This window comes from Etheostoma cragini, chromosome 3 (assembly GCF_013103735.1).
Source record: "Etheostoma cragini isolate CJK2018 chromosome 3, CSU_Ecrag_1.0, whole genome shotgun sequence".
NCBI classification, from domain to species: Eukaryota; Metazoa; Chordata; class Actinopteri; order Perciformes; family Percidae; genus Etheostoma; species Etheostoma cragini.
This window is the reverse complement of record NC_048409.1, coordinates 22,431,957-22,444,055: the sequence shown is the minus strand read 5'-3', so window position 1 is coordinate 22,444,055 and position 12,099 is coordinate 22,431,957. Positions and strand designations below refer to the sequence as shown.

At 42.9% G+C, this 12,099-nt stretch overlaps 1 protein-coding gene across 2 annotated transcripts in view; it reads right to left on the bottom strand.

Moving 5' to 3' along the window:
- Positions 1-40: 40 nt before the first annotated feature.
- The window catches only part of fbxo46 (F-box protein 46), a 12,991-nt gene continuing 932 nt past the window's right edge, over positions 41-12,099 (bottom strand). Inside the window, exons 1-3 of one of the 2 annotated variants that reach the window (XM_034868119.1) lie at positions 11,285-11,716; positions 3,730-4,365; positions 41-3,646 (exon numbers count right to left, since the gene is read on the bottom strand). In XM_034868119.1, coding sequence (XP_034724010.1) covers positions 1,856-3,646; positions 3,730-4,218 — 2,280 coding nt within the window. In that variant the 5' untranslated portion in view covers positions 4,219-4,365; positions 11,285-11,716 and the 3' untranslated portion in view covers positions 41-1,855. Of the gene's footprint in view, positions 3,647-3,729; positions 4,366-11,284; positions 11,717-12,099 lie in introns of those variants that run through there. The other variant, XM_034868120.1, reaches the window with a different exon arrangement.

Genomic DNA, 12,099 nt, shown 5'->3' with positions numbered 1-12,099 from the left:
GGCCGAGTTAGTTCATCACACACACCACACAAACCAGGTAGAGATTCATATTTCCAGTTTTAATCATCACTTCTGTTTTTATTTAAGCAGATATTTCCCATTAGCACTGTACATGTCTGGAACCTACAGAGTTCTCCCATGAATACCCAACCATCTTCCCACCTCCATGCAGAGTTTCAGCATTCATTCATAATATCAGTCGGTTTGCAGGGGTGGGTGAGTTTAACAGCAAGGAAGAAGGGGGGGGAGGAGAAGAGAGAGTTTTTTCCAAGAATGAAGAGTTACCAGGCACTGTTCATCTTACAGTCCCACACAAAGAGTTATGGGTGGATCCAGTAGAGCTGGATGGAGTCTATCAAGCATCTGATATCTAGCCACTTACAGGGTCCTGTGCAACTCCCAATACTCTAAATCATCTGTGAGGTATCCGACGCCTCAATCTCCTGCAGGGTGGGTCAGAGGTAGGGGGCTTTTAAGGCTGGAAGCTGGTGTAGAGAGTTTCTGCGGTCTGTAGTAGTTGGTTTCAACTGATTTGAAGCATGAATGACGGCTTTGGCAAACACTGCCCTCTGCCGAATCGGAGGACGGAGAAGGGAGGAAAGGAAGAGATCTGGGGAGGGGGGTTAAAACAAAGATGGAGCATTTAAAAAATACATCTTTGCAGGTTGAGTAGGGTGACACACTGATACAGGGAGAACACAGTCCTCAAGAATAAAAGCAAATACAACAGCAAACATTCTCTGACACGCCAATAAAACAGCCAAACAAAAAAAAAAAAAAAAAAAAAAAGGCAGACAAGCAAGTCAATCAAACCATACAAAGTGACATCAGGCCTTTCCAAAGTGACATCAAGTTTCTCCTTTTAATCCCATTCAATCCCACTGGTTTTTATCAATAAAGTCCATCTCCCATAATTCTCTGTAAACCAGAAAGTACTCAGTGGCTCCTCTTTATGGCTGGTCAGCGAGGTTAGGGTCCACTCTAAAACAATAACAGGTCCCAGTGGCCAGTGAGACTGGCCAGTATGGTGAGACTGTGCCTGTCATTAACCAATGGTATGCTAGTTCAGAAATAGGTCAGTGACACAGGCAATGATTTCAGCAGCATCATCAGGGGACTAATCAACATAGTACAACGTTACAGCACATTCAGAGAAATAGAAACGCATGGCGCGGGACAGGTATAAATGGCATCTAGTACAATGGAAAATCAAGTTTGCTTTATACAATCACATTTCTTTAGCAATGCTTAACATTCCACCACTGACAACTTTTACATCTGTTGGACTCGGAACAGCTTATTCCTTGAAGCACCATTGTACAGCTAACATGGAAGTTCGTGATACAACATGGAACATACAAGTATTGGGAACAGTAAGGAGGCTCTAGGGCGATACATTTCTATGCATCACTTTATGAATGCTAATCTCAATCAAATACACTGCAAAGTTTTCACATGAATTACCTAACAGCCATGTACGGAGTTAGACAGAAACCCGAATGAGTAAGAGGCAGAAAGAGGGCTGACTGACAGCAGCAGGAGGGGACCCTAACCCTGGTATGCAAACTTTTTAAAAGGTGCCACACTGGAGCACAGTAGGAGAGAGGGATTCTGTAGGGCTTGAAGAAAGGCAAGGAGAGTGACACATCTCTCTTCCTTCTTTATCTCTCAACTTCCCTCCACTGAAGGCAAGTACGAGAAAGGAGTGCTGAGCAAAGAAAAACAAACAGTCCTGGAGTGCTGATTCTTCCTTGTAATCCTCTTTTGTCCTGTTTGTTCTCTAAACAGAGATGAGAGGGAGCAAGAACGAGGTAAGCAGGATGAGTTGGTATGTGAGAGGTGTACTCCTTCCTCTCTACCTGCCCTCCTCCCTCCTGTCCTCCCTCTTGGTGCGAATGGGCTGAGAGCCATCAGCAGGCTGCTGGACCCAGTTGTTATCATGGAGCCCAACACGGCAGCCCGGTGTGTCCTTGTCTGTACGCCGGCAGCACATCCAGTAGGAACGTCCATAAGGCAGGTCGTGGTGGTAAGGTTTGGGGTGCCATCGGCACAGGGAAACGTCCCCACGCTCATATTGTCGCTTACACTGCTTGCAGGGGTCATCCCTGTAGAGAGGGTCTTGATTCCAGCGTGAGTCCACAGCCCGCACCCCATATGTCTCAATCAACACCTTGAAGTAGTGGCAGGTGCACTTAAGGGCTGCCAGTGAGCGTGTTGGTAGGTAGCTGAAGATGTTGACCATGATGTGATCAGGCAGCAACAGCATGTACTGGCGCGGCTCAAGGAGGCGCTGAATCTGAAAGCGGATCTCCAGGAAGTCATGGGACACGTGACGGTAGAGACGACACAGTGAAGGATCTGAACAGTCCTCCCCAATGCTGGGAGAATCTGGTCGAGTTGCCCGGTCCCCTGAGCCCCCTGCCGCAGGGCCGTTGTTGTTGGCACAGTCCAAAGAGCAAATTCCAGACCCACTGCCAGTGCCCGTTCCTTTTACATCCTCCTCTGAGCCCCGCGGGGGCTGAAGGAAGAAAAGTTGTCCAGGAGGGGGATCATCTGATGAAGGGTCAGTGGAGCTACCTACACCCCCGCCACTAGGCATAGCAAAGCACACCGTCTCCTCCTGTACATTCTCTGTACTGTCTTTGCCATAAAACACACATTGGTCCACAGCACCTGTAACCACCACCTCCACATGGAAGCCAGTCACTCGCTCCCTACCCACAGCTTTCTTCTCCTCCTGGGTTGGGTCTGGGCTGCCACAGGCCTGCCTGTCTGGGTGATGGAGGTCTCCATCTTGTTTGGGGGCAGCAGTTGTGGCGGCGAGCAACAGACTACTGGGGTCTCTAGATGAGGGGCTGACAAGCTGGTAGAGGTCACAGGTGATTTTCTCTTTGGCCCTGGCCGCTGCCTGGTTACCCCCACCACCACAGCTCATAAACATACAGCGTGACCTGCCAGCTGGCTCCAACTGAGACCGTGGGTCCAGATTTGACACTCTGAAAGCTATTCTAACCTCACCATGACTGTGACTAGGGGGTGGAGGAGGGGTTACAACACCAGATTCCCCCCCTCTCTTATGATCCCGTTCTCGGTCTTGATTAGAAGCGTTTGTTCCAGGACCAGCGTCCAGATGGAACCGATTCTCCTGGTTCTGGGATTCAAAGTGTGCTATGGCCTGGGCTACCCTCAATGACTCCTGCTGCTCCTCCAGCTCCTGGTCTATCTGGATGGGAGATGATGAATTCTGATCCTCTTTGGAGGGGTGGCCATTTGAACTGTCTGACACAAACACAATAGGAGTAGGGTCTGACACTGTGCCCTGGAGTAGAGTGTGCTGGTGGGGGGTAAGGCCCTGACTGTGAGTAGTATTAGGGGGCTGGTGGTGGTGTTGATTCCCATGAACAGCCACAATTCCTTGGAGGGCCATGGCTGTCCTCTGCTCAACCAAGGCAACCATCTCTGCCACCGACAGCAGGTCTGTCTCATTCACTCCTCCGAAAGGTGGCTCATCAGGGATAGGCGGCGCAAGCGAGGGGTCATGGCTGAGGTTTGGCTCTGAGGTTTGGGAGCGTGTTGGAGGGTCATAGGATGAGCATCTTCTTCGCCTTTTGGCTTTACTGCAGTCAGTTGCCCAGTTACCTTTAACCTGCAGGAAAGGATCATCATTTATATTTAGTTAGCCAATTCAAACAAAAACTTTAAAATGCTTATTATGTTTTAGCTCTTTACCTTCATAGCGCTGGGTCTGGGCTGGCCTGCTCCACTGAACTGGTGTGCAACAAAGAATGCTATCTTCTCCTTGGTGTTGCCTGGCTTAATGACATACCAGGTGTCTAACAGCACGCGGCCATCTTCCATCTGGGAACCGGAAGAGGGTGGTGACGAAGGGGCTGAAGAAGGTGGAGAGGCCTGGCTCTGCATCAGGGAGCTAGGGGCAAGCTCAGGTTCGGGTGGAGTGTTCTCTGAGCCCACATCCTCCTCTTCTGCATTCTCCTCCTGCACACCCACTATCATCCCTCCATCTTCACTCCCATCCACAGTCCTTCTGGCAGCTGGAGAGGGCTCAGCCTTGCAGAGGGAGGGGGCCCCTGTCCCACCACCACCGCCGCCGCCCCCCCCACTGCCCCCTGAGCCTGGGCTCCTAGCTTTGTTCTGGGAGTAGGTGCCAAAGGGGCGTGGGCACCACAGGCGGATGTGGGAGAAGGTATCTCGGTCCATCACGACGCGGACCCCCGGGGCATATCTGCATCTATGCTGGCCAGCAAACACCCAGAGCCAGAGTTCTCATTGTCGGCTCTCTGTCACAGTGCCATCCTGATGGGCACTGTCTGGCATAAAAGTCACCAGCACCACTGGGCATACAACCTGCAATAAATAGAAAAGGGACAGATTAGGCTTTAGATGTGTGTGAATTTCCCACACCATCAATTATCTGTTCAAAAATGTTTTATGCAAAATGTACTATTAAAGAAAGAAAAGATAACAAATATTTGTGTGCTTAAAGTGGTTAGAAAATATGAAATTGGCTAATATCAGCAGGCTAAACACAAAGAAAAATCGGAATTGGCCTAGAAAGTTGTAATCGCTGCATCTCTACTATTAACTGAACTAGTCACAACTGGCCTGCCTCTTACTTTGGCCAAACTCAATTTGCTACGTTGTACTATGATCATCTCCCCACTTTGGAGCCTTCAAATCAAATTAAAGGGATTCCATTTCAGGTTTGGTGTGTGCAGCCTGCAGATGAAAGGGATGAAAGATGGAACACAAAAGCTCCAAATGGACTCTCCTCTCTTTCCCTCCGCTCCTCTCCTGCATCTCAGTGCTTCAAAGAGGACTTGCTTAATAGGAGGCAACACAGGGAGGAGCATGCAGGCATATGCTGGACCTATTTTTAGCAAACAGCAGGAGGGGGTAGGTAGTAGTGAGACGGCTGTAGCTGTCCTACCCGCCTCAATCCTTTCTCCCTGCCAAAGAGCCTATGCTACAGGCTAGGGGGTGGGGCGTAGCCTTTAGTCCAACCAGCGTGCTTCTGCAGCTATGCCAGCTGTTGGGGCTGCCAGAAACGTGCCGGCGTACTTAAGGAGAGGAACAAGTGGCAATGAGGCAATATGTTTGGCTCAAACATGAGCCAAACTTGATCTTAATCTGAACTTGATCTGAAGGCCTCCTCTGCATCCCAGAAAAGCTAAAATACACAGTTACGCCTCATCTCTCAGTGCTGAGCTGCTTCCTTTAAGGTTACCCTTTAGACGTAACATTTTTAAACTCAGACTTAAACTGGACGTTTATTTTTATATCAAGTTTTAACTAAAACTACCCTGTGCAATTTCCCACTGACCATTGCACATTATTACAGCTTTGCTGGTCCAGACAAAAGCCAAAAAAAACACATAACTGGCTATAGTAAAAAATGATGATGTATGAATGATGATACAACATTTTCACTCCAAGGTTAATATACAACATCTTTAACAATAATGTTAAATTCTTTTGTTAACGAGTGTCTGACCATGTGTTGACGTGCACAACATCCAGAGGAAACAGATCATGTGATAAAAGGTTATATTAGTATTGATTTGAAAATGTATTCAACCTATATGTCTTATATGTATAAGTCTTTTACTTCCACTATAAAATGGCAACAAACAATTCAATCCTATCTTTCTGTTGTGTCACTCACTCTTAACGTCTACAGATCCACAAATCTCTAGTGAGAATTTCAAAAGAAAACTTTCCATGTACAGTATCTTTGACTAACTCGTCCTCTTATGCAGCGTTACATTTACAGATTGCCTGGCACATGTTGGGGTGTGGAAGCTACTTGACAAAAGTTGTCTGCATTACTGGCAGGTAACCAACAAATATGAATGGCTCAGCTTGATGAACATCTACAAGATATAGCAATAGCGTAAACTACTGTAAAAACACATTTTCAGGTGTTACAGCTAGGAATAATGCCAATACAAGTTCAAGCAGGGTGTGTTTTAGTGGACAATACAAGCTAGTATTGCAGCACTTGAAATTCCCACAGTCAGAGCTCAAACATTTTTTTACATAACCAAGTTAAAGTGCTTATTTTGCAAATACATTTGTTTCTCTTGACGACACAGTAGCCTGCTTTCCATTTTAGCCACTTGACTTCTTCAATCCACAGGCTTTAAAACAGGTCATTGTTGTTTCTCTGCCTGACACTGAATGGGTAGTTACTAACGGCATGGCTCAGAGAGGTGCAAAAAGCAAACACCCACACAGTGGGCTGAACATATTCAAATACTTCCTCAATAATCACACAGCAACAACTCAGCTAAGAGCAGGCAGATTACACCATTGCGGAAAAAAAACCAATTGGTGAACCTTTTTATCTCTTTTGTCCTGTCCCCCCCCGCCTTCTCTCCACGTCTACTTATGACTCTCTCTTCAACCACTTTGATTCTCTACCTCCTTTCCATCCACTCCTTTTTTCCCTTCACTGCATCATGCAATCCGTCTCTCATAACAGATTGGATGGTATTATAAGAGGGGCCAGAAGAGAGACTGTCCACTGCAGTGCTTCAGCACAAAATCACACACACACACATACACGATCAGAATTATAGGCTCTTACTTTCCTGTGAATATCGTGTGGTTGGGAGAGAGGCCACGGCCACACTCAAGCACAGACATCTAAAACAATCAAAATCTAAAAATGACATGCATCGACACTACTAGCATTTTCTAATTGTCCTATCTACACGTAAATTCCAAAAAAAATTATATAGAATCCTCCTCTTCTGTGGGTTAGCAAGCAACGTAAGTGTACAGTACAGCCAACATTTTGGGCAAGGAGTGGGATAGTCCCCGCCAGGTTACTGCTGTTCTTAGCAGGTTAAAACTCCATTCTGTCAACTCCTGCTCTTTATTTATAATGAGCAGGAGCTCTGTATTTATAGTATAAATTTGTATATTTGTAGTATGTTTCAAGACAACTTAACACAATGTAACTGCTGCTGTTATCATTGTATAGTTTTCTGTTGTCAGATTTCTGTTTATTCGCCCCCGCCCCCCCCCCAACCGGTCAAAGAAGAAGGCCGCCAACCGAGAGCCAGGGTCTGAGGGTCTGCCTGAGGTGTCCTGAGATCATTTCTGTTGTGACTGGACATAGAGCTGTAACCATTCCAAAGTCTGCTATACAATTAATTGTCTCAGAAATATTTCAATAAACAACATAATTGTCTCTTTCAGTCAAATTTAAAAATATGTATTTATGTATTACTTTTGCAAACAAAGTTTTGAATGAATCCCAGGATACATCTGTTAGTTATATAAACAAATTAAAAATCAATTCAGTCAAGGGGTAAAACTCTGCTCTACCAACCGAGCTATCTGGGCGCCCATATATAGTGTTTTACTCCTCGACGCAGCGGGCAGGGGTTCGACTCTGACCCGGAGCCCTTTGCTGCATTTAATTCCCCTTCTCTCTCCCCTTTCATTTATTCAGCTGTCCTGTCAATCGAGGCCAAAACATTGTCTTAGAAAAATAAAAATAATGCTGTAAATAAGAAACTTGCAGGGAAACAAAAACAGAACTAAATAGATATATAAAAATGGGTTTGGTTTTAAGCTTTCTGCATCAACCTAATCCTTCAAATCCTGTCCATTGCCATTGGCAGCCAGCAATACCACAGCAACACTACAGTACCAGGAACTGCCTTATTATTATTAGATACCCAGTCGACTGTTTGACAAATTAACTGTCAAAAGAAAATGATGATTTTCCACAAACGTAGAGAACTATGCGGTTCTAAATGATAATAATCAGAGTATGCAGGGATGGTGCTACTGAGCTTTTATAACAGAAGGTATACTGGTTGAACACGTCAAATCATATTACAGATTTGTGTGTATAAAACGAAAAAAGGGCAGCGTTAAGTGGACAAGACCAAACACAGCAGTTATTTTTTAAATTCATGCATGTACAATATGTCAATAATACAGATTATACAGATTTTGATTACGTTAAAAAAAAAAAGAAGTTTTAATTACAAAAATGTCTTACTCACTGTTACACAATACAAATGCACAATACTGACACAAAATAGCTGCACACATAAAAAAAAAAAAAAGTACTGATGTTTTCACAAATGACTATGCTGCTGTTTTTATTGTTTTTATGCTGCTGAGATTGGCAGGTTTTGTGACATTATATTGAAACTAAATTTCTGTTGGACTGAGTCATTTCCCAATATAAATCAGGAGCAGTTTGGCATCTACTCTCACCAGGATAAGGATTTCACTGTGGTAGGTGTGTGCAGTTCAGTACATAAAGTGTACCACATCCCCATTAAATGCTAATTTAAGATTTAACAGGTTGGATTAGCTAAAGGAGCACACATTGTAAAGGTTGTGACTCAAGTTTGGCTCATAAGTCTAAGTTTTGTAAAAAAAAAAAAAAAAAAAAAAAAGTCTGCCTGATGAACAAAAAACTCCGAACTCAGCCCCTCATGCTGTCCTCCAGCTATTCCTGCACAATTTTTCAGAGCTTTACAGCAATGCAACAGAAGCACAGCCAGCAGAACAGCTTTGCTGCAAACTGTCAACAGCATAGAGCTGGGAGCATCCCTCCAGTCTGCTCAGGAACAATACATTGAGAGGACACCTAGGAAGAGTGGCTGACTGACCAACAGAGCCGCCTGTGTGTTTGTCTGAGCATCGATGTCATCTGTCTGTAACATTGTTACAAGTTAGACTTTATTGCGAGCTTTGATACTACAATCCTAAAGGCCAGTTTGTCAACACAGTTTATTATCTCATGTGAACATCTGAAAATAAGAGGGCAAATCATGCATTTTCCAACAATATCACATAGGGCTGTGCAATTAATTGAAAGTGTAAAGATTTTGGCTCCTAATGATCACAAAGACAAAATGATTGAAAAACTATTATTTTGCACAGTAGGTTTTGCAAGTAAACTCTCATTTTGTCTTGTGTTCTATATGAAAAGAAAATGTCCAGATAGGAAAAGCAATTTAAAAAAAATTCTAGTCGTTTTCACTGTTTATCTGTTTAACTTTTTCACTGTTGTTTTGGTTCAATATTTGGAATATCAATATGGAAAATCAAATACAAGTTAATAAGTAAATGAACAATCGTGATGTCAATATTGACCAAAATAATCATGATTATAATTTGTTCCACAATCAAGCAGCCCTAATATCACATCAGTCAGTACTCTGTGGAAATGGGCTAATTTAAGCATAATAAAACTAATAATTTTGTACTTATGGACAAGCCAGGATGAACAAGTCAAGAGTAAAATCTGTTTCTGGGACAGTACATATTATAAATCTTACATTATTGTTGCAATAAATTTTTCCCCGGTGCAACACTCAATGTCCAACTAGAAAATACATATTGCAACAATAATGTGAGATCCTAACATGCTACTTTCCTAAAAACAGATTTAGACTTGTTCATCTTGGCTCATCTATTTCTAATGATCTCCTTACACCAAACAAGTTGTGCCATATAAGGCATTGATCAGTTTGTTTGCGTATGCATTATCAAATGCATTATCATATATATGTAGTACGGCACTGTGGCAGACGGATGCCTCTCCAGTAGTCTAAGTCAAAAACGCAATAAATAGTCCTTACTATATTTCAAATGTCTTGGTAAAAAACGCAGGCCTGCAAGTAAATTGTCTATTACTTATCCTTGTTCTACTTACGTTATAACCTTACAAAACTGGCTGAAATTAAGTCAACTTCTCCAATGGTAACCAACAAGCCTAGCATCGCAGACATCAAAAAATAACAGCAACAACACTCATCTAATTGTTCATTTTTCAAGGAAAAATATTTCCATGCTTTTATCTTCAGTATACTAGACTACTGTAACGGCGTCTTTTCAAATCTTCTTAAAAAATGGATTAGACAGCTACAGCTGTAGCTGATTCAGAAAGGTGATCACATCACTCCAGTTCTGAGGTCTATACACTGGCTTCCTCTGTCTCAAAGAATACATTTCAAAATATACTTTTGGTCCAATAGCAATGAATGGTTTAGGGCTAAAATACAACTCTGATCTTCTGCTACATTATGAACCATCCAGACTAAACATGAAGTTCAGTTTTAATGTAGGGACAAGCTCCTACTGGGAAAAACTAAAGGAAAACTGCAGGTCCGCTGAATGGACTATTTATAAAGCAACTCAACTACTCAAAGCGCTCATCATTCACACACATTCATACACTGTGGCCAAGGCTGCCATACAAGGTGCCACCTACTCATCAGATTAACACTCACACACATTTTCACTCTGATGCGTAGCATTGGGGTAAACTAGGGATTCAGTGTCTTGCCCAGGGACATTTTGACATGAGACTCCAGGGATGTAACTACCAACAATCCGATTGGCAGGCAACTGCTATACACTGAGCTAATGAAGGGCTGGATGACATTGAGAATATCAAATATAATACCTTTGAACAAATACATTATTGGCAATTTTGATTTACCTAGGGTTGAGATTCTTGATAAATAATCAGAACAGTCTAGTAAAGGTCAGTAAATTACGTTACTTTACTGTAAAACCAGGAAAAGGCAACACTTGTGCCGTATTAAATATCCAAAATAGAAGACGATTTCATGTCTCTCATCATTAACAATATATTTCCCAGCACTAGTCTGCTGCAACTCTGTTCTTTTAAATCAAGGCAAATAAGTTTTCTGTGAAAAACAACTTTTTATTTTAAAAAAGCTGTCTCTAACAGAAATACAAATATTAATACTTAATTTCCTACCCTGCACTGTAACTGTCGTATAGTTTATTCTATTTGAGCTTGCTGTTATTTTCTATATTTTAATGAATGTTTTAGTTGTTTTATAATCGCGCTTTAATGTTTTATGTATAGTACTTTACCTGAATTGACTTGTTGCTGAAATTTGCTACATAAACAAAGTTACCTTGCCTTGATTCTAGCAATCACCTATGACCATTTGATGGAACTTAACGTAGCTTGACATCCTAGTAAAATGTCCAGCGCCCTGTCTATGAATAGGACCTAGTATGTCTTTCACTCTATTAATATTTAACATTATCTAGACCCCAATCAGCTAGCTAAGCTTCCAGTGAATTCACTGGTTTATTAATGGGTCGTTCCAAACCGTAAATAAACCAATCATTAGCTAACAAGCTGGCTAACTGCATAGCACAACTTACCTGCATAATAACATGACAGAGCTTGCTAGCTGGCTAACAAAATTAAAAAAAACATAACGTAGTATTTAGCTAGCTTACTCACCGTAGCAGTGTTACTCTCCACAGACAATCTTCTTGACTTGTATACGGTCGATGACAAGTGTTTCACACTGTATTTCCCTTTAAATAAACCAGTTCTTCTACTAAAATGCAGGTGACACGAGATAACTATCCGTGTCCACGTAGCTAAGCTAGCTAGCTCACTCGCTGGCTAACATCGACATTAGCCAGCAGCTACTTTCTATGATCAACCTTGTCTTGTTGGTGGTTGCTATCGAGGCTTGTGAGCCTGTCAGTCCTCTGAACAAAGTCTATCTGACCGTACGCCTTGTTAGGACTCCAAACAGTCGCTCTCCCACTATCTATTTAGAAGTGACACAAGCTTTTACGGTATGTTCTCGGGGATACCAAAATAATCAGTGTCAAAACGACAGGAGGAGGAAGGCCATCTTGTTGACAAGCAGCTGCATAAGGCCCACAGCCAATAGCAATGCAGAGTCGGTGGTTGCCCATATATGGCGTCTGCACAACTCCCTCCCTCTACTGCCTCCTGTTCCCCCCCAACCTCACTACACAGGACCACAAAGCGCTACATCAAAAGGTCACTGTGTCAAAAACAGGTGGAAAAATCCATTCACCTATAGGGCACATTTACAGATCTATTGCCAATTAAGTCAGTTTTAGTTGTTGCATGGTTGTATTTAATAAGTATAAATACTATGCGCAATGGTCAGGGATAATAGTCCAACGTACCATTCTCCATCTATGATACACTATGTATACTGCGGTCAAGCCAGCCGACACTCGGATCTCCGTGGTCAAATCAGCCGACACTTAATTTGTTGTGCGCTCTTTTAC